The sequence below is a fragment of the Pseudochaenichthys georgianus genome, chromosome 6 (assembly GCF_902827115.2).
Source record: "Pseudochaenichthys georgianus chromosome 6, fPseGeo1.2, whole genome shotgun sequence".
In the NCBI taxonomy this organism is placed as follows: domain Eukaryota; kingdom Metazoa; phylum Chordata; class Actinopteri; order Perciformes; family Channichthyidae; genus Pseudochaenichthys; species Pseudochaenichthys georgianus.
This window is the reverse complement of record NC_047508.1, coordinates 20616953-20640418: the sequence shown is the minus strand read 5'-3', so window position 1 is coordinate 20640418 and position 23466 is coordinate 20616953. Positions and strand designations below refer to the sequence as shown.

The following is a 23466-nucleotide window of genomic DNA, read 5'->3' as shown; positions in this document are numbered from 1 at the left end:
ATTACAGGCCTCTCTCATCTTTTTAAGTGGGAGAACTTGCACAATTGGTGGCTGACTAAATACTTTTTTGCCCCACTGTATGTAACTGAACCCTGAGTTTCACTATGGGGATTCATAAAGGGTTGTCTTATCTTATAGTGCCTTGTCTGAACTATGCTAACGTTTTTACCATAAGCTAACATTAGCCACAAGCTACTGATCATGAATTCAAATTTTAAATTACATTTTAAAGAGGATTATTGGACAATTGCAAACATAAAAATCGATATAGTTGTACTTTAAGTCATTGACAGACTAGCCATTTAAAAATAAATAGCTATGGTTTAACTGTTCATCAGTATACAGGCATAGGTCAAAAATCCAAAGGTCTGGCACCAGAGGTACAGGCAATGGCTGTTGACTGGAAAACGGGCAAAAAGTCAGGTCTCAAAACAAGGCATGAAAAAGTGGCTTAAGAGCTGTGCAAAACAAACAAGCCAATCTGGCACAGGCTTGAGGGAGACTGAGGCTTAATTTAGAATCATGAAATGGTTTTATTGCCCCGGTGATTGTTTGAAGATGCTCACTGTCAGGAAGCAGCTCTTGAAAGATGCACCCACACACAGTGAAGAGCAGAAGGACCCGGAAAGGCTGTGACAACTGTAAAGAAATTAAGAGTAAAATTGAATATGTAAATCCATCATGGTGTTCATGACACCTCAATCAGAGCAAGATGCTTCATACTCTAAAACATGAGCAACAGCTTAAGCATTACATTTTTTTCCCATTACGAAATGAGGTAGTAAATGCCTTGTCATTTTCTTAATGTGTTTTCTAAGTGTTCACTGCTCACATTTAAATTGATGAGTCTTCTTGAAGATTTAATCATCTTGTATTGTAATTTTGTTGGATTTATTATATTTGAGCACTCCCTTCTATTGCCCTGTGTGTTAAAGTAAGAGAACTTTCAAAGGCATAGAAAGATACATTTGGAAAAGGATGCTTGATTCACGCCACTCTTTCACATTCAAAGATATGCTTCACTTGAGTATCTAGACAAGAAACAAATTGGTTGCTCGACCAAGGCAGTAGTAGTCAATTGTTCCTAGTTAATTAGAAATATTTTCAGGTTATTGATTTTTGCTGAACCAAAAAGAGAAAAGGACTTTTTTATTTTGAATTAGATGTTAACTATGTCCCTTCGTCTGAATCAAAATGAGCAATGTGCAAACTTTTGTTTGCTCATACAAAGAAAGTAAATTAAAAATGTTACTTCTTGAGCTTGGTTTAATGGACAATTTGGAAAATCTTGATTGCTTATATTGAAAATGGAATATACACAATGAAAATGTGGGGCCCCGGGGGCATTGGCTCTGCCAACCTCCGTAAAGACTTATGATTCCTCGCTTCGCTGCAGAGAGGGGAAGCTAGGTGGAGAGGAAGAGAGTGAAGTTCTGCTCGAGGGAAGAGAAGAGACTGAGCAGCTGCTGTTCATAGATAGAAGGGGTTATAACATATTCAGAAGAAGAGATCATGACAAGGAGATTTTTGGGTGTTTTAGGTTAGGACAGAATTTGTGCTGGAGGTGGAGCCACATCGGTAGGGTAGCCATCTGTTAATTGAGGTGTTTTTTAACCTAATGAGTCATAGCTAAAGAGAGTTTCATCATGAAACAGGGAAATGGATTAAAATGGGTTTCTCAGTGAGCTGTTCAGTTGCCTTGAAAGCCAAACAGATGGCTTTCTGTGGTAGAAAGAGCCTCTGAGGTCTCTATCTACAGATGGGATGCATGGACTTCAGCTCCAGGGGATCTGCTTCATGCTATCAATTAGCTACTGCATGATAGAGACCAGCGGCGGGCTTATTAAAATAGTATTCACATGTCAACATAAAAGTCAGAAGACTTTGCTGCTCCTATATTTTGGGTTTATGCATTACTCTTTTTTGCATCTGGATGTTCAATTTACATTTTTTCTGTCATCTCATCTAATGTTGTACTTGTTTAATGTCTATCTCTGCCTCCATTTTTCTGAGTTGATCTCAATATTTCATACATACAGTAAAGTTCATTCAGGTTTCAGTGTTTCCCCTATAGCGGCGGCATTTTTTAAAAACTTCTCTTTTTTTTAAATTAAATAATAATAAGTGGCGACCCTTTTTAATTTTTAATTGTTTGTTATGTGGATTTGTAGTATTTGTGTTACTGTATGTTCAATAAAGGTGTATTTTTTCTAAATCTTGAGACATTGCCACTGTATGTACTGGCAGGGCCGACTTTTGGCATAGGCGGTTGCCTAGGGCGCCATATCTGGGGGGCGCTGCGCTGGTAGCTCTGGGAGGGGAAAAAACATTTTGGCCGTTGGCGCTCATCCTAATGTTTGGCCTAGATGTAACAACATTCATAATTAAGTAAATGTAACACCCTTTTCACCCCGGTTACACTTTTCATTTGCCCTGTACGATGGGCGCTGTAAGTGATGAAAGTGTAGAAATAAGTTTCTGTTTTTGCAGTGTATTTGTCTTTTGTAGAGATTTTTCATGTATTCTTTATATATAAAATCTCGCCTAAAATCTTGTCTAGAGCAGCAAATTGGCTAGAACCGGCCCTGGTACTAGGCCTCAAGAGCCTTGCTTGTGCTGGCAGACACATAGAAACAAATTGGCGTGGCGCACTTCGCACACACAAACAAATTCCACGCGCTCCACGCTCACATTATGCTGGGCCCACGTGCCTTAGCACCGCTGCTATGACTCCATCCTAGTGGAAACACTGGGTTTACTTGAAAAGGCATACCAGCATCGTAGCGTCTTGGTCATTTGGACTTCCTGGACTTACATTTGCCCAGTTCATTCCTTCACTTACACCAGGGGTGCCCAACCAGTCGATCGCGATCGACCGGTCGATCGCAGCGAGATTCCCAGTCGATCGCGAGATGTGTCTAAAAATAGAACAACAATATTCTGTTTTATCGTTAATGTCCTATAAAATAATCTTCCCGTGCCAGAATAATGCACTTGAACGCACCAAAGCTTTGTGATTGGCCGGCGTGACCCCATGTGTGGGGGCGTGGCTGTTGGGCAGTGGGCACTATTTCGCTGACGTTCTCCGTGTCAACAGGAGAGACAGTCTGCACACACACAAGACCGCAATTATGGCAGAAGCAAAAAAGCCCAAAATATATCATTTTCACTCCGAGTGGGAGGATGATAATTTTGTATCTATTCCAATTCAAAGTCCATCTGTCTCATCTGCAATGCGAGCGTGGCTTTATCGAAGAAGGGTAATTTAGGAACGGCATTTCAAAACAGTGCTCAAACGCTACGAGACGGAATTCCATCCTAATTCTGCCCTACGCTCCAAAAGGGGAGGGGCCTGAAAGGACGGCTAAATGCACAGCAGTCCATTTCCACCAGGCCCAACAACAAGAGCAAGGCTGCGACCATAGCATCTTATCGTGGCAGTCACGTTCTTGCGAAACACATGAAGTCTTTCAAAGACGGCGAAGTTGTGAAAGAAGCTTTCTTGGAGGCTGCCGACTCGCTTTTGGGGACAGTAAAAATAACAGAAGCATTTCAACAGGTTTTTGATCTAATAAAAACTCAAGTTAGATACCGTTATTAATCAGCTGTAAGTTTTAATTTGTTTGAACTTATTCATTATAATTATTGTACAAAATGGTATAAGAATGCAAACTTAAATTGATTATAGTCTATTATCAATTCAGGTTAAGAAACTAGTGTTACTTGCATCCTATTTTAAAAGGCATTTCTTTTTATACTCGACTAAAATACAACAAAAAAAGGGTTTGATTCTATTAATTTTGTCTTTTTTATTGCACTTTGGCAGCAGATTCCTGTGTAGCTTCAGATCTGAGTTGTCTTATTACTAGTAAGCCTCATTTATACTTTTGTAGCAACACTATTTTTATATAATGGCAAAGAAAGGGTTCAGTCTTTTCTTTTGTTCCTGTGTCATGTGGCAGCACTGTTCAATGTTTCTTGAAAACATTACCCACTGTAGTATGTGACGTGTGAATAAACTCCAACTCTGTATCAACAACACTGTTGTGTAACTTCAGTTAAATACTTGTATGTGTGTAGATTAGAAAGAGGTAAAATAAAGGATCTGCAGTATTTTATGGAGTATTAAAGGTCAGTTTTATACAAGTAGTGTGTATTTACCTGGCTGTCAGTAATGGCTACGCCTCTCTATTTGGACTGGTAGATCTCGGCAGACTGGCAACTTTAAAAGTAGCTCTCGGTTCAAAAAAGGTTGGGCACCCCTGACTTACACTCATCCCCCGCTGTCTCCTATACTTCGTCTCCATATCTTAGATGTCAGTAGAAGAGCTGGAGGCCTATGTGAACAGCCAGTTCGATGAGCTACGCAGACTGGTGCGTCTGGAGGAGAAGAGGACCCTTCATCTGGTAGACCTCAAAGAAGCCTTCCTAACGGCATCCGCTGCTGAGAAAATCGCTGAGATCTCTGTCGAAACGGAGCGCCTGCAGGAGGAGATGGCCAACATCACACACCAGCTGTGCCTGCTGGAAAAGGCGGAGGCGTTGGGCCCTGCGGGGGCAGCAGTAGCTCTAGCAGCGGTACCAGCCCACAGAGTCCAGGTGAGAAGAACCTTTCTTCCTTATCGTCCTTATTCTGATCCTTAAACTGCTTTCACACAATCAGCAGTCTGTATCTCACTTACTGCACAGTTACAGTGAAGGTAAATAGAAAGGTTAGCAAGTTTATAATAACACCAAAGCCCAGTGGATTTTAAAGCTTTAATTGGCACTTCGGAAACTGTGAAACACACCATTCCACCTTCTTTATATTGCTGCTTTACATAAGCCTCAGTCTCATGCATTAGACTTCATTAGACTGATGTTGGTAAAGGTGCTAAAATGTGGCCTATCTATCTAATCTAAGGTGACTTCTTTGTGGAAATAATTAATGGGGTTTTTCATACCAGTTATAACTATCTTCAAGACAAGAGACTACTCAGAAAATTGACTTATTTATGTTGCATGGCTGTTGACAGTATTTTCAGATTTATTGAGTTAAATAAAAAATGTCCTCTGTAAAAACCTTGGCTGTCATACATGAACAACCTGGCTTTATTACATTTTCAGATTCCAGTCCTGGAAATTTATTCAAAATAATAAGATACTGAATGCACTTTTTTCAGAGATGAAAGTTGGTTAATAACTGGTGAGCATTTAACTTAATTCACATAGCAATCTTAGCTTGTTATCATCAACATGTACGACCAAACAGGAAAACAGTTACAAAAATGAAAGAAAACCGGATGTTTTAGATCCAGAGACTCATATTTAAGTAAAGCTTACATTACAAAATAAAATGACAAGACTCTATCTGATGAGATCATATTGATAGAGCCTAAACAAACACGGCCAATGATAAATTAACGTAGACTTTAAACACAGAGTTCTGCTGCCAAAGCAGTTACTGAAGGCAGCCTTGTAAAACTGGAACTATTGCCTTGTCAATAAACAATTACAAACTATTTGACAGCAAGCAGAAAGCTCTTATGTTGCTGATCATCTGTATACAACTTTACAGAGCATGCTGTAGTAGATATTGTTTCAAATGTAACCTCAACCTGTCTTCCTTTGCTTATGATGCGACTTATCTTTGTTATATTTCCGCTGATGGGGAGTCGGTCCGATGCGCTGCTTAAGGACACTTTAGGCAGGGTATCCTCAATGCTAGCAGCCATGGGGTGTGATCCCAGGCCTTCAACTTAAAGTATTATCTTACTAATGACCGCGGCATCTGCTACATAGTCATTATGGCGAAAATTAATATGGTAAACAAGTGCCGCAATACACAGCTTTGTTCCAAATGAAAGGAGAGACCAGCTGTAGTTATCCGGGCGTATATTATGTTGAGAAAAATGCAGTTTTCCTATCAGTCAGCTGTGTCAGTGTGATACAGGTAGTTAGATGCACATAAATCCTGCGCTGTAGGCTGATGAAGCATACGTGTAACGGTGTTTGTCCTCTGTAATTCTGCCATGAACACAGCAGGTACACTCTTCTTCTTTTTACATGCCCGCCCGTTAGTCATTGTAAGCCTCCCATGCCAAAGTGCTGAGTGCTGTTACAGTATGTAATTCATTCATTTACACATACATTGGCACTAAGGAAATGGCATGCCAACGCACTTAGGTCACTTCAGATCCTGCTGCACTTCACTCCCTCATCTCTAATTTGGAAATTGAAGTGGGGGCTTTTACTGCCGATAGATCCCAGATTAAAACATCCCATCGGTCCATTTGTCACTATCCATACTTAAGTCAGCACAGTCAGGAAAAGGAGGCCTGAGTGTTCCCTGGTGATGCTCTGTGGGAGCAGGGAGGCTGCAGTAATGGCGGTAGCTGACGTGCAGATTGCTTTTCTGGCTGAGAAATGAATCCATTGTGGGCCAGGTTCATTAAGGCTCTAATTGAATGCCGATGGTTACCCTGTTTGTTCTCATGTGTTAGTTATTGCTAGAACAAGCAGTGTTATTTTATCACAGGAGAGGTGTGTGTAGGTGGAGAGAGGGAGCTTATGCAGCACTTTACTCATCCGGTAATTATATGTCTTTTTAATGTTGATCTGGGCTGAGTTTTAATGTGTAGTCTGAGATTTAATGTGAAAGAATCTCGGGGCGCCAAAACAGTCAACTCAGCAAGACCTCCAGCAATTTTGTCCTCGGTAAAACATTTACGACGTGTAGAGAGCCTCGTGAATCCAGAGAACAACTGGCTCTAACATGAATTCTCCTTTTTGCTCCCTCACTCTGTCACTGTTAGTCTCACAGTGGCTGTGCCTACAGGCGGCACATTGAACTACAATCATTCACTTGCTCCTTTACTGAAGTTCTGCTCAACTGTGATGCGAGAACTGAAACAATACTTAGTTTGATCCATCTACCAATAGTTGGTTCGATTCATTAGTTAGTAGGTGTTAAAACGTGACAAATCTCAAACTGACAGCTAAGAGTGATGTTTTGACTTGCCTGCATTCAAAATCAAGTAAGTGTAGAATGTATGAAAAGTAGGAAAGCAACACGTACTTTTTAGGCTTTAGGTTGATATTCTAATTGATTAATAGGTCGTTTCAGCACACACCGCTAGCAAGAGCTGCAGTAGTGTGTATTCTATATCATTATTTTTGCAAAAGTCCTAGAATGTCAGTGTTTTGGATTTGAAGTCAAGGAAAGAAACCATAACATCAGGGTATGTGACACTATAAAAGAAAATACTCTAAAACTTTTTAAAATATGTATAAACCTTGTGAATTTTTGTTTTTTGTGTGAGCTTGTGTAAAGTGCAACCTAATCCTGTTTGCCAGAGAAGTAGAGAGGTATAGCCTCGAGCACTTTTTGGAAGAAGTGCCTTGATTCCAAAAAAGGTTTTGAAGTAAAGCTTTGAGCTTCAGAGCAAAGTCAGAGAGTGCTAGCTGCCTTTCAAGAATAATAAACTCATATACTGCAGTCTGCTGAACGAAGCAACTATGATGTCAAATGTTTCACACCTGCATAAACCCCATCCTTTAAACTGCTCCCAAAAGAATAAACCACATAATTGAGGTGAGTCTTCTTGCTTAAGGTCAAACAAACACATTACCACTGGTTCAGTTATTAATCTCTTGTCTTTGTTTAAATGCAGGCACAGGAGAACAGGTAAAGACACACATACTGTACGCACACATACAAAAGATGTTGAGCGGGGATGAGAAAAACATTGAGAAAATTGACCAATCAGTGGGAGCCAGAGGGAGAATATATTAAGAGACTTTGTCTCAGACCGAGAACATTTGTTATAAAAATGCTCAGTCTCCAGATTTTCATTAAAAAAGGGCCAGTATGCACCCATTTGTACAACCACGGAGTGTGTTTACTTGAACATTCCCTGACGACCATACAGTAATTAAAAAACATTTATATGTCACTTGGCAGGAAATGATCTTTCTGCTCGACTGGTAGGGACACAGACGGGGCATTAAAACAGAGCCAAGACGCCTCATCAGCCAGGCGTTAAGAGTCTGCAGCAGTGACCCCACCATGACTCAACGTTACCTGGCTCACTATAGTGCTCCGAGGCTGATTAGAAACAACGCAGCTGCCTCATGGCTACCTTTTAAATCAGATAGGAAACACTGTTTTTACACATCGCGTTTATTTTAGATGTGTTCGTATTCATCTATAATGCATGTTTGAGAAAAGCTTAGTTTCCATTCATGAACAATATAAAATGATAATTTATCAATATTTCCTCATTAGGTCCATGCATGGACTTAAATGTGCACCATATGAAGCCCTTAGTTTTTTTACTTCATGATAGACTGGCCTTTCCTACATTTTCTATATGGTGGAACTAATGAAATTTGATTAGTATTATGTATTAATCATTGCAGTTAGGCTTATTATTTATATAAATGTAACCTCATTAGGAGTTTTCTTTTGAAGTTTGAAGAGTGAGATTCCACACAGATCAATGGTGCATCATTCAATAAAGTTGATTTGTATTTGTTTAAATTATGAATGGAGCAGTTTCAGGTTGCATCCTGATGGTGTGCATTGAGAGTTTGAGTTTGTATGTGCACATATAGATTTCACTGCCTTAGGCCATGTGAATAATATGATATAAGAAATATGTTTTATTCAACAGTGAAGGTATTATTTTAACAAAGGCGTAATAAACTGTGGTTATCTAAAGCCGGAACAATGCTTCATACCCGTCAGCCTTTTTTTCTAAAAGTATATTTTTTTCAATTTTGTGGGCATTGGCAGAAAACACTCTTTAATTGGACCACATTTAAACAAAGCACACTGCTGGGACTAAAACCAAATACCATGGTTGTGGTTTCTTGAGGAAGTGACCAACATTTAGCAATGTTATGATAATGTTAGCTCAGCATTATTTGTTGGATATCTTCATTGTTTATTTTGTCTTTTTAGGGAAGTGATTACAAATATGATGTGTCACGCTTTAGTATGCAAACATATTTCCTAAAGTGTAGAAATGACTCACTTAGAATACATTGAAACTTGACTTATGATATTTCATGTACAGTCCACTTAATGGATCACTGGCTAAGGGTGCTTTACTGAAACATTTTGCATATATATGTTTTACCCGGCATCATAATTACTTTTTAAAAGACATATGTCTCCTCTTGAATTTAAATGTTCTTGATAGATCAAATCTTATATATGTGTAAAGAGACAGTTGAATTGGGATTTAATGAAAGCAGTTATGCATGTCTTCTTCCCTTTTGGTGTACTGCCACTGTGGAAATCTACTCGTTAGAAAGTCACAAAGCTACTTGGTAAATGTCAGTTTTGAACTAATTGACTTTTGATTCTATTTAAGTGTTCGACAAGGTAAACCAGAAATAATCTCACCAAGTTCCAATATTTGAAAATAAGTATTTGTCCAGATTCTGAAGCTAATTAAATCTCCGCAGCCTCAATTCATCAGCTCTCCTCTCATGTGCTGCTCTGCTAAAGAGCCACTGGCTTTGAGACACCGTTAGTTAAAAGCCCTTTCTGATGCAGCCATTTTAGCACTGGTAGTCGAGGTCCACTGCTACAGTTCAGTCAGGACTCAGCGGACTGTTAATGATTACAAAAGAGACCGCCATGTGCTCAAAGTCCTCTTGACTGAAAATAAACCAATTGAGATTAGGGATGGTATAACAAGTAGTTTGGCTGTAGTACATGACAGTGATTTCAAGTGTATTGCATTGGTACTGGAGCTGTGTGTTCTACATGCTAAATAATGAGTTTAAAAGTGGTACATGGTGTAGATTCATATTAAATAAATGTTATGTGTTTAAATAGCTTCTCTAAATTGATAGAATCTGAAATGTGATTACATTTTTCATTTGTCGCATGAATACCTTTTTACTTGATGTATTTGTGCACCAGCAGTCAAAAAGTCACATCAATCTATTTGACATGGAAAACAATCTTTTAAGCCCCAATGACAATTAAACAGTAAAGCCAGCACGTGAATAGTGTTGTGCGGCTAACGTGGTGCTTTGTTCCACACTGCTCCTTTTTAATATGATCATGAATAAACATGAGAATAACTGGTGGATAAAAATGAACATTAAATGGTCAGATAAAAAGCCACACCAGCTGTGTTGACTAGGTTAATGTTAATGATGTTTTTTATCTCATGCTATCCACAACTGCTGTGCAAAGATTTTAATTATGATTTATTCTCACTCTGTCTCTTTCTCCTTGTTTGCAGCGCGACATTGAGGCCAGGCCAAGGTAAGACTGCCAGTGTGATTCATTTCCACCCTTTCAAAACAGGATAGTTTAGCGGGCACTAAGGGCCCTTCATAACATCCTCACTCACTCAGGTCATTGGTGCCATCAAACGCCATGAGACTGTTGAGTATCCAGCCTGCATAATAACACAAACGCACCCTGCAAGTCTCTTGTAGTGACTCACTCGCGCAACTCACAAACTCACGACAGACACAGGCTCCCCTAAGCACACAAAGCCTCCAAACTTCAGTAGTCACATGCGAGTCACGTCTGTGCCCCAGCGAGGCAATTAGTAGCTCTCATCTGTGTGTGCCTGTTGGAATCAGAAGAGGTGACAATCTGCCTGGTCCAATCAGAAAGCTATACAGAGAGGCTGACAGGCTGCAGCTGTGTGTGTGCTTATATGCATGCATACTCTATATGTGTGCACTTTAATAAGACAAGCTGTTTTGTCATTAGCGGGGTCAAGTCTCACGGTCTGATTTAGTAATACATTAATGAAGATGATTATGTTCAGGTATATGTGAAGGAAGTTAGAGACTAAACTTTGCCAAGAGGCAATAAGGCTCATCACATTCGAAAAACTATTACAAGAGAAATTTATCAACAACATAATAGCAAACAAAGTAGATAAAAAGCCTTTTAAAATGTTTTATTTGACATGCAAGTTGGTCTCCAAGAAGGAAGGACAAGACAAAAAATGCTATGCTATTCAAATACTACTACTACTTTATTAACTTTTTCTAAAACTTTATTTACATTTTGTCTAAGGACAAGTATATTTAACGCAACAATTGCATGTTTCAGGATTTTGGGAATGAATTATTCTAAACTTCATAAGTGGGACACAAAATGTCTTCCAATTCTGGATTGACCCAGTTGTGTTTAGAATTAACAATTTATGAAAATGATAGAAATTATAAAACTAGGACAGGAGCATCCACATTATTTTCCAGTATTCCAGTTGCGTTTACGGTTTGTTTGTGTAGTTTTTGCGACATCTTTGACCTTTTATCTCAGTCTGTTAGACATTCATAGTCCTCTCTCAGTCTCAGTTATTGATCTGTTGACACGAAAACCCATCAGCCTCCTTCTCCTCGGTGTAGGAGCGCTCCTAGCACCACCTGCTGTCTCTGCCTCTCCTCCTGGCTGCCCCTCTGGGCTTTTATCTCTAAGTACTTCTCCTCTTCTCTAGACAAAGACACACACACTCAGACACCTTCATCACATTTTATCACATCTGTCCTCAGAGAAAATAACCTCATTTTCTGTGGGACTTGATTTAAGATGAAGGCTGAATACTAAAATAATTCGATGGAACACAAAAAAATACACTTTTGATTGGCAACAGTCTCTTTCTCTGCAAACAGAAATGTTATGTTTTATTTCACTTTGTGCTATTGATATTGCGGCGCTGCCTGCTTGTGGGAAATGTACTGTATTTCCTCTCTAGAGTGTAATGTGCCTTTCTTTTAATAAGCAGAGAAAGTCACGACTATGGCTGGCGCACAGTGCCAACATGTGTTATTGATTGGGCAGCCAGTATTATAACCCCGCACTGCAGCAGATGGCAGCGAGCTTGGACCCAAGGGTGAGATGAAGCTAATAGTTTGTCCTTGGCCAAGGATAACCTTGACATCTCTGCACAAACACACTCTCGGAAATAATTACTCCCAAAGTTCCCTTGCCCTAGAATGCAGTGGGGACAGATTCTACTGTGGCTAGTGGAAGATGACACTCTTTGAAGAGACATACTAGGAAAATGTAGAGAGGTTAGCAGAAATGATAAAAGTGAATTCTGGAGTGCTTCGTTTGTGAGTTTATTATGGTGCTTAAGCTGTAGAGACGGGACATGTGAAATGTTTGAAGGGTAAACAAACAAAGGAGATATCCTGTCTCTGGAAAGGAGATGAAAGAGAAATGAGTGGAGGGAAAAAGAAAGGATAACAATTGTGCAGGATCAAGTGAGCAGTGGTTGTTTTCTGTTTATGTGCAATGGAATCCAGACAGAAAATTGATTATGGAGCAGAAACACTAATCCGCTGTCTGAGCCCCATATCGCCGCTGTAGACGGAGCTTCCCCAGGGGACAACAATCCTGCACCCACACGCTTCTTTCCTGCACTTCCTCATCAATACCATCCCCCTCCTCTCCCCGAGCCTCTTAACATAGGTACTCCATGGCTGCCAAGACGTGTCCTCCTCTGAATATAAATCTTGCTTAACTCCCCTCAGCCCAACCGTCTCACTGCTGCCTCTAATGTGATTCATTGCAAATTTCACTTGCCTTCCTCAGCTTTAACCCACTCACCTCCCCTGCAACCCCTGTCCCTGATGTGCGCCACTTTTACATGTTTTTGAATGTCTATGTGTTTGTCTCTTTATTTGCATGTGTGTATTTGTATGCACGTAATAGAGGTAAACCAGAACAGTGATTATCTAGCCTTATTAGGCTGTTGCAATCCTTTGAAAATCAATTTTGTGTGTATGCACGCAATAATGTTTGTTTGAACTGTTGGGTTACGGCCCGTCCACACGGCGGCGTGCGTTGAAGCTCCAACGCTTCTGCCCATTCACTCACAAGCTTCGGCGGAAGTGTCAGCCAATCAAATCATATGCCAGTACAAGCTCTAGCCAATCAAACGTGCATGCTTGTGTGTCCGGGGCGGGAGATTCATGTGATTGGTTGTTGGTCGAGTTTCAGACACGCTCACCGGCAAGCTTCAACGCACGCCGCCGCCTGGACGCTGCGTTATGCTTATTCCATGGTGAATTATAACATTAAGTGTGTCTTTTTTTTAAATTTAATTAGGGAAGTAATTATTAAATGTAGCACTTACATTTTTTTATATCTCTCTCATAGTTCACGCCTCCCTTCGTTATTTCAGGAGGTACACCGTTCATTAGCTTTTTATATTTTACAGTCTGAGCCCCTTTTGATCACATAGGGACTTGGTAAATCAGGAGTCACCATGCCACTGATCAAAAGAGGAGAGCGTCTTCACACACACACACACACACACACACACACACACACACACACACACACACACACACACACACACACACACACACACACACACAGGAAGGATGGGTATAACTGGCTGGTTTCTGCAGAAGAGCTTTAAGTCCAGAAAGCCAATTTAAAGTTGTCTCCTGCGATATGGCACATAAAGGAGAATAGATGTAAAGACAATGAGAGAAAAAGAGAAGAGCACTAAGGAATTGTGCTTGTTAAACTTAAATGTGCTGCTCTGTTGGGACTTGGGAAGATTTAAGGAGATACGTAGAATAAATTATTTGTATTGTGGCTTCTATGACTTGAAGTCTTTATCTCTGAAGCTTCGGACCAAGAGAAGTCTCTCTGATACTCTTCAAATAAGTGTTTCATCCTTTTCTGTAAATTGGTTAGAAGTAACAATCAAATATAGTTCAAAGTCACTTATCAGTCTCCTTTTCACCAAGTCCATGTGATATAAGCAACATCATTGTACACACATTAAGACTTATAGCAGGACCTCCTGTATTCTTAAGCAACTAACCATTTGCCCTAAGTGGCAACTCCTTTCTGCCCACTTATAACTCTATTCCAACAGAGATGTGTTTGCCTGACAGATATGCAATACATACACTGCATATATTAGACTCATAAACACTTTAAACGTTTATCTTTTGATCTAATATTTGATGCTCAGATGGATGATGCTCAAAGAATTGCATGACCGCTTGTCTTCAGTACCTTCTAAGAGAGGTTTTTGTTCTGTTGTAAAGCCTACTTGTACGCAGTGCAGGGCAAACTACCGTACACATGCACAGTGGAATGAATAGAGCGGATCATATGTAGATTATAAGGAGCATCTGTGTGGGTGCATCACACACTCACTTTGCACATTATTCTTTTGAAAAATATGCCTTCTTATCTGAATCAGGTTTATTTTATTTAGAAAGAAAGAGAGAAATGATTTAAACAAAAGACATAAGAAATACAAACTGTAAAACCTCCAGAGCTTACCGTAGAAAAACATGTCACACCGAAAGAAGAAAGAGAAGGGGCGTGTGTAGAGAAGACATATGAAATGAAAGGAAAAGATAAATAGGCATGAATACATTTAATGCAAGAAAAGTGGAAACGTTGGTTGACAGTAACTGCATCTGATCTCCTGAACAAAAAAACGTAAGCTGAAATCCGCTGAAAGAATAAAAACTCTGAATTAAGAAAAGGTAAAGCTTTGCGACATGTGGCAAGTTTTCTAAGCAAGAGTGATGGAGGCATCCTGAGCATATAAATCACACAGTGTAATCACACTTAAAGGGTACAGCCTGCTGGAAAGCGTAGCACTTCTAATTACAATGGTGAGTTCCCCCCATTCATTTCGCCAATCACTGACGTCTGGGCTGCATCTCCGGAGCTCCCGTCCCCTGCTTCACTCACTCTATCGTGCCTGGAACACACAGGTACACACACACACACACACACACACACACATCTGACAGTTGGCAGATTAAAGCTCTTAAATCACCTCCATATTATTTTCATTTCCTTTCAGATTCTCTCTAACATATGCTCACATATTATGCATACATTACAATATTTTACAATTGTATGAATAATGTGCTCCACAACCACACTGTTATTCCGTTTTTAATAGCGTCTCTGACTCATATAACCATACATGTTCCTATACCTCGATATCCTGTCGTTTAGAAATGGTCCCAATTCCCTCGTTATGATCTGCCATCATCGCTCGCGCGCTGACAGAGAAGAGCAATGGGGCAAATCGCTCACTATTTCTCTCTGAGTGAAGGCTGTAGACCACCATCAATCGCGATGTATGCACACCAACTCAAGGAAAATGGGGTGACAGCAGGAAAGCAAAGCAGGGGTGCTTTGGGGACACAGCTTATCTTTTAGTGCGTGCTGCCTGCCCTTGCCTGGGTCGTATAGATTGGTTGAGTGAAGCAATGGGGTGTCAAGGGAGCAAGGCCAGAGGACACAGGACAGAGCCCGGAGAGGAGGGCATGGAGGGAGAGAGCTACTTCTTCATTTAATGAAAAATGTACGTCACCTGTAACAAAAGCAGCCACTACAAGCCCGTGTGTGTGTGTGTGTGTGTGTGTGTGTGTGTGTGTGTGTGTGTGTGTGTGTGTGTGTGTGTGTGTGTGTGTGTGTGTGTGTGTGTGTGTGTGTGTGTGTGTGTGTGTGTGTGTGTGTGTGTGTGTGTGTGTGTGTGTGTGTGTGTGTGTGTGTGTGTGTGTGTGTGTGTGTGTGTGTGTGTGTGTGTGTGTGTGTGTGTGTGTGTGTGTGTGTGTGTGTGTGTGTGTGTGTGTGTGTGTGTGTGTGTGTGTGTGTGTGTGTGTGTGTGTGTTTAGATGAGACTATAAGCATGTATAATTCATGGCACGTGTGCAACGTTCCTGCAGACTTTTAAATGTCATTATTTAGTATGTGAGTGTGTGTCTCGTGGATAACATCTTCACATGACTTGCAACAAAGTATTTGAAAACTTGGAAAGAGTGATGTGGGATGAAGTGTTAAAGGGAGTTAAAAAATAGTCATTACTAGACAAGTGTATGCGTGCATGTGTATGTGGCATTTTTTCCTGAATACTAATGATGTTATTCGCACGCTAGCAACACCCATCTATCTCAGTTTGCATGCTCGATCCTTCAGATTCCATCAGGACTTAGAATTCCACAAGTACTGTAGTACTGCTACTATTTTAGTTGCTGATTTCTTTACAGTATGGGTCTGTGATAGTCCAGCTCAGTGTATAGAGCTTCGACCAGAGCTTTGAGAGTGCCTCTCATATTGATCTGCTGTGTAGACAGATATGAGAGCACTGGCGAGTGCTTTATGTCTTGTCTGTAATCCCATAGAGCCAATAGTTGGTGGTAAGTGTCTGTGAGGCACCCAAGGCTATAGTGCGGCAGGAAAGGGTCACTGCTGTTGATACTAGAGCCTATAGTACCTATGAATAATGGATTGTTAATGCATGGCTGTTCCCTTGTCTTACTACTGCTGTTTTTGTTGAATGTGTGCAAAGGTGTGATTGTACTTGCGTATATTGTTTTAAGACTGGTGTGCCTTTCTTTATAGATTCTTTTAACTAGATTGTCATTTTTATTCTGCTCTTATTGAAAGCTGATATGAAAGCAGTTTAACAGTTTAAGCAGCACCATAGGATTCTTTAAATATTCATATTTGATGAACTTTGCCTTTTAAAGTGTGAAAAAGGGCTATTTAACACAAAGTACTGGGTTGAGAACAGTTTGCAATTCTTATTTTACATATCAATCTGATTTTCTTACCCAGAGGGACTCTGGGTGAGTTAAAATAGAAGATATTGTTATGTTAACTTCATTTTAAGGTGGTTTTAAAGACGTATAAAGGATCAAATACTATCAGAGATGTTGATAAAGGAATAGTGATCGTAATGGTGAATTTTGGAAATGAAACTGAGCACAGGTATGGTGTAGCCCGTAGTACAGAAGTACCAAGGAAGATGTAGGGTGACTGCTAAGGAGGAAAGGGGGGGAGGGGAAAATAGCAAAACCACAGTAAGCTTTCTGAGCAGGTTGGTAATGCAGAAGGAAAAGGCATGACGAATGAAAGAGAGTGTAGCAAATGATATTCCCCAAAGCTCGAGGGCACAAGACAGCAACAATAGACTAGTCTCTGATGGTAAACTTCACCAAGCTTCCTTGTACAAGCATTTAATATCTTCCAGCGGTCCATATTTTGTTATACCTGCTTCAACAAATAATCTTCCTGATAACCTTGTACCATATAGTATGTAGCCCAGTGTTGAACATCCTGCAGTGTCCCTTATACTGAGAAACCACACTCATTCTTTTCCCACAGGTGTTGCATTCATTTGCTGTCTCTTGGATTGTAAATTCAGACGCACATGTCATGTTTATGACACATCGTAAAATGTGTTGATGTGTCATTATCTACTTCATTATTTATGAGTACAGAGCAGCGTTTCTATGTGCTGCTCTCCCAGCCTGAATTGTTAATTCCTTTTTTCCCTGCACCTGCTCATTGAATTACCTACCCAGACTTCTCTAGCTGTCCCATCTCATAATCACATTGTCATAGACGCCTCTGTGGTTTGTGTTCTCTTGAGAGAAAAGCTGTGAGGATTTGGAATCAGAAATAAAAAATTAAATCCATTACAGCTCCCCATTGCAAGCAAAAAACTTCTGGTGTGAGTGCGTGTGGGTATTGGTGTGTGCAATTACTCGAAAAGGATGAAAAAGCGACAAGGTGAGAGGAACGTGACTGAGGAAGTGCAATGATGAAGAGAGATGACAGACAGCGGGAGCCCGATTGCCTCACCGAATGTGCAGATGTTGTGATTTTCTCTTTTTTTATCTCCATCACATGTCAGGGCACATCTGGCGAGATGCAGCTCTGCGGCAGTGGTAATGACGTGACCTTCTAGTTACGATTCTGTGATTCACAAGCAGTATTTCATAGCAAGAGACATGACATGTCTTAGGATGTTTTGCTGTCAGGCTGGTATACATGATGTATCTTTTACAATGAAAGTAAAAAAACAAGTGTAGAATAAAAGGGATGCTCGTATTTTGATCATACATAAAAATCAATGTAGGTTCTTTTGACAACAAAATTAGGCGTCTCAACATAACAAAAATAACCAACTGGTCCAACACATGAATGTATACTCCCATCTGAATGAAATATGTGACTAAACAAAAGTACATCGCTTTTTCGTGTTATTATCTAATAAGGCAACATTATTGTTGATCAAATTATCCCAATTTTTGCTATGATTTCATTCCATTGAAAGGTGATCAATTATCATATCTACTTATCACCCAACCTTACAGCCAGCATGGCTTAAAATAGTTTTTGCAGTTGCACCATGTTTGATATTTTTCTACAATCTACTGGCAAGCTTTAACTGTAGACTTTTGAACAGATATATGATCTGAACTTTTAACAGCTGGAGTTTAATGATCAGAAAACTATAGGTTACTTACGTAACCCCAGTGCTCAGAGTAACATGAAGTGAGATGTCTCACTATGGGATGCGCCTCATCGCGGAGCAAACAGAAGCATCAATCTCATTACGCCAATCCTGATTGGCTGGTGATCTTGACATCAGCGTCAGGGGAAATCACCCCCTATAAGTAGCCTGCGCCACAACGCATGCATCATTCAAAACAAGCACCTCTTCTCGCTTCACCATAGCAAGGAGGGCCGTCTGGTGAGACATCTCACTTCATGTTACTCTGAGACTTGGGTTACGTAAGTAACCTATAGTTCTCATTCATAACACTCCGTTCGATGTCTCACTATGGGATATTGTAGCTCCCGTATTGCCAGACGAGCTTATCTCGAAAACCACCAAACCGACCAGAACTTTAACAGGTAGGGCTCCGACTCAACCAGGTGCCCAGCACTGCTTGAGTCAAAACTGGGAGTAGAACGTCCAGACTGTTAAAAGGCGGACAAAAGTGAGCGGCGAGGACCAGTTCGCCGCTTGCACCAATGTCTTGGATGGGAGACAGAGCCCAGGATGCAGCCAGACCCTGAGTCCAGAGAACTCGCGAACCCGAGGGTGCCTGCGAGCTCTGACTTGTACGGGCCCCAAAGCAATTGCCTCCACAATCCAGTGGGAGAGCCGTTGCTTAGTAACAGGCTTGCCCTTGTGATGGTTAGCCCAGGACACGAAGAGTTGGTCATTAAGACGAAGCTCCTTTGATCTGTCCATATATGTGTGTAAAGCCCGGACTGGACACAACAGATCCTGCTGCTGCTCCCCGGAGGAGACCAGCGGCGGAGGAAATGCCTCAATGTCAATTGGGGTACACGAACCAACCACCCTTGGTGTAAAGGCAGGGTTGGGCTTCAACAACACTCTCGTTTGCCCTGGGGCGAACTGAGTGCATGAGGGATATACAGACAGCGCATGAATATCGCTGACCCGCTTGGCGGATGCCAGGGCCAGTAACAGCACTGTCTTGAGTGACAGATGTTTCATGTCAGCTCCCTCCAGGGGTTCAAATGGGGTCATTCTGAGCCCATTTAAAACCACTGCCAGGTCCCATAAGGGCACCAGCGACCTGGAAACAGCCTGCGAGCTCCCTTCATAAAACGGCAGACCAAAGGATGTTGGCTAGCCGTCTTACCCTCAAAGCCCACATGGCATGCAGCAATAGCAGCCAGGTACACCTTGATCGTGGAGAAAGCTCTGTGTTTATCGATCAAGTCCTGTAGAAATGATAAAATCACCCCGACAGGACACTGAGACAATCTGTCCCTGGTGGGGGCTGCCATGGCTGCCCGCACAACAGCTGATATATCTCCATATACATCAGGATAAGTGTGTGGCGTTGCTCCTTCACTCTGGCCAGAGTTGGAGGTAACAGAGCCAGGGGTGGGAACGCGTACAGAGGACCCGGAGGTCAGAGAACAGCTGTCATTGAGCATTTTTTCTTTATGCGAACAGATTTAACGCGGCGCCGCCGTAACGCACCCACAGCGGACTCACGATCCTTGGATGTGGAGTCCAGTCTGCATAGAGTGGTGCACCTCTGGACAGTAGTTCTGTCCCGAGGTACATCACTCCCGGTACCTGTGTCGCTCTCAGAGAGAGGAGACGTCTGCCGCTCCAAGGGATCAGTTTGTGTGCCAGTGTGTGTGACTGGAGACAACGCAACCTCCCTTGGTGGTTCATACACGATATCGTGTTGTCTGTCCTCACGAGGACATGGTGTCCTCTGAGAGAAGGCAGGAAGCATTTTAGGGTGGGGACCACCGCTAAAAGCTCCGGGTGATTTACGTGCGCCCGCTGGAGGTCTCTGCTCTAGAGACCTCTCACCGGGCGACCTTCGTAAATACCCTATCAGCCTGTCTGACATGCGTCCGTGGTGACCACCTTCCGTGAAAGGACAGCACCCGTAGGCGCGTCCCGTACTAGAAAAGTCGGGTGTAGTGCCACTACGCATTACATAATAACCAATACTCTCCGCACGCCGTGGAGTTCAGTTTTATTATGAGACCCATGTTGAGCGGGTGCTTTACGAGGACATTTGTCTGCGTAATCTGACTCTGCTCGGCGGGCATTATAGATAAAACCCTTCTTTCTAGGAGAGAGAGAACCTCTCTCCAGAATATGGGTTGACTCTCTCTGGGCTTGTGAAAACAGATAATGTGCAACTGTTTTGAGAAGCCCAGGCAGTGGTCGAGTATCTCCTGCTGTATGCTCCTTAGAGCCAGCTGAGATGTCACGCTTACAGCTCCAGCCGGCACTGCGCATGCGTGTGACGGTGGTGCCTTTACAGCCCCAGCCGGCACTGCGCATGCGCGTGGCGGTGGTGCCCTTAAAGCCCCAGCCGGCACTGCGCGTGCGCGTGGCGGTGGTGCCTTCACAGACCCGTCAGTAATCCGCCTTTTGAGAGATGCCGTAGCTGCTCTCAGAAGGGGAATAATTGACGGGCTGTTTATTGGCTTCATTGATTTTCTTTTCATTTTTTTGAGCTGCGCCCTCGGCCTGAAGCCTGGATGCGTCAGCGGCAAATGTTTTATGACAGAGGAATCAATCAATGTGTGACATGTGTTTGTGCGGACTTGAGGATGGTGTTTACTGTTTAGGCATCTCTCGAGGCGGCGGGAACACATTCACGGAGGGGAGAAGGAGGGGCTGTCACGCCGCTCGCTTCTTCTTCCTCGACTGCTGGCCGAAATTCTGGGTTGGCTGAGCCTGAGCTGCAGCCGGAACCGGAGATTTTCTCGGCCAACTTGCCCTTGTCTCCAGCCTGGGCTGGGGACTCGGGGTGGGCTGCGACCTCTGCTTGTCTGGTGCTTTAAACCGAGCAGAGTTCAAGACAGCTTGGGTGAAGGACTGCTGCTGCGAAGGCAGCGGCTGGACCCTTCTAGGCAAATGTCCGTGACCGCTGCCATCTCGTCCAGAGTGGCTGCTCCCGGGCTACCCGACGGGTCCTCGCAGAGCTCCGCTTGGTAGGCGGTTAGCAGCGAGGACACGTTCAGGGCCCTGGCGGGCAGCGCTACCGCTTTGTAGGACTTTTCAGTCATTGTAGACTGAAAGCGGTCCGACTTCGCTGGCAGCGTGGGGTTCCTGCTTGGTGATGGGCCCACCTTCCGCCCATGGAACCGCTGGTAGCGGTTCCATGGGCGGTATGCGGAGCAGGCCGAGCCTCTCCATCCCGTCACAGTCTAGGGAGGAGGCACCCTGGATTGGGACCTTGTTGCTGAAGGTGAGGTGCTGAGGTCTAACCGGGAGCACCAGCTTGGTAAAGCACGGGAATCCGTTCCCGCGTGTCTTGTCGTCACCGGGTCCCGGCCTGCCAGGGCGCGGGATTCCGGTTCTGTGGCCATAGCGGATAATGAGCCCCAGACCGACACGGAGAGGGGTTCATTCTCTGTGGTGGATGCCCCCGTGTCTTGACTGCCGGTCGGCGGGTCCATGGACATGGGGGGGACCTGTTCCGGACCTGCTAGCTTGTCTTGCTAACCGTCGGCGGAGGCTCTTAACGGTGAAGCGGACACAATGTCCGCATGAGCCGGGGTTGTCGATAGCGCCTCGGGCGTGTTCCAGCCCGAGGCAGGACGAACAGACCTGGTGTGTGTCTGTGCCCGAGATCTTCAACCCGCAGCCACAGAGTCGAGCTACAGAGTCCCTGACTCCTCTGGTGTGAGGGAGAGGGGCGTCCATCCTAGTCGCCTCGTGGCGTGGAGAGGGCCCGCTCTCGACAGGTGGGACGGGAGAAAAAGGTATTACCACCTTGTCCTTAATCCGGAGAAAAAGGACGGTGTGGGTCTTTTATTCCCGGAGAATACTGACTGGTGTGACAGTATGCTCCTTTTTAATCCTTTTCCCCTCCGTGGAGGAGAGAAAAGAAAAACGTCCTCGCTACCGTGGTCTCGGTAGAGAGGGAGCGAGCTAGCAACAGGTGTGCTGCTAGCTTGACAAATCGGACCTACCTTACCTTCTCGGGTAAGAGAAGGGCGAGGTCGATTTTAAATACTAACAGCGTTAGTACTACCGTCTTCCTGCGAAGCAGAAGGAGTAGCCGGCGAGCGCCCGTCGACCGAAATGGGTATTTGGGTTCAGTCTGTGGACAGTGAAGCTTGCCGGCTACTGTGAGATGTGTTCTGAAGCGAGAAGAGGTGTTTGAATGACGCATGCGTGGTGGCGCAAGCTACTTATAGGGGGTAATTTCCCCTGACGCTGACGTCAAGATCACCAGCCAATCAGGATTGGCGTAATGAGATTGATGCTTCTGTTTGCTCCGCGATGAGGCGCATCCCATCGTGAGACATCGAACGGAGTGTTATGAATGAGAACGTCAATGTTGTCATCTGGAAGTGTCAGTCAGCCGGTTGCTAATTAGTATGATATGCATGGTGTGTGCTGTAGGCAATGTGTGGGTGCCTTTGAGTTTTGTTTACATTCCGGAGTAACGTTATTTGGCTTGGGGAATGCTGATATGACACATTGTACAGGAAGTGGACTAGGCAATTAGAGCTCCCTCTTCTCCTGTCTTGTATCTTGTCAGGGAATTATACCCAATTACAAACAGGAAAAATAGGATCTATGGAAACTCTCCCACACACACACACACACACACACACACACACACACACACACACACACACACACACACACACACACACACACACACACACACACACGCACGCACGCACGCACGCACTGTAGAAACGTTGCTTTCCACCCTGGCATGCATGCAATGCTCACGCACACACAAGTAAAAGCGCTCCGAAGATGTCACACTGTGTATAAACATCCATTATTCATTCTGGAACCACGCATAAACACCACGCACAAAAATACACACTCATACACACTTGCTTGGTTAGTGTGATTAGTGGAAAGCCAAAAAGAACAAGGCAACTGTCTCTTTGTGCAGACAGGAAGATGCTTTCAAAGATGACTTCCTCACAGTTTCACCTACTATTTTTGCCTTTAGCCAAACACACACACAAACACACACAGATGCACATCATAGTGTGTTCACCTTCAGGTGGAATTACAGGTCTGATTTCAGTTTGGTGGAGATGTAGGCGAATGATAGTGGCATGCTGAACCATGGGGCAATGAATCACTGCCTTATCAAACCTCCGGGCCTAGGTATGAACTGTCAACACGGGAACAGCACACACACTCACACAACGTCACAGCATGT

At 43.0% G+C, this 23466-nt stretch overlaps 1 protein-coding gene across 3 annotated transcripts in view; it reads left to right on the top strand.

Moving 5' to 3' along the window:
* The window catches only part of trim44 (tripartite motif containing 44), a 58602-nt gene that overhangs the window by 12618 nt on the left and 22518 nt on the right, over positions 1-23466 (top strand). For all 3 annotated transcript variants that reach the window (XM_034084266.2, XM_034084265.2, XM_034084263.2), the window contains exons 4-5: positions 4315-4599; positions 10245-10267. In XM_034084266.2, the coding sequence (XP_033940157.1) occupies positions 4315-4599; positions 10245-10267 (308 nt within the window). The remainder of the gene's footprint in view (positions 1-4314; positions 4600-10244; positions 10268-23466) is intronic.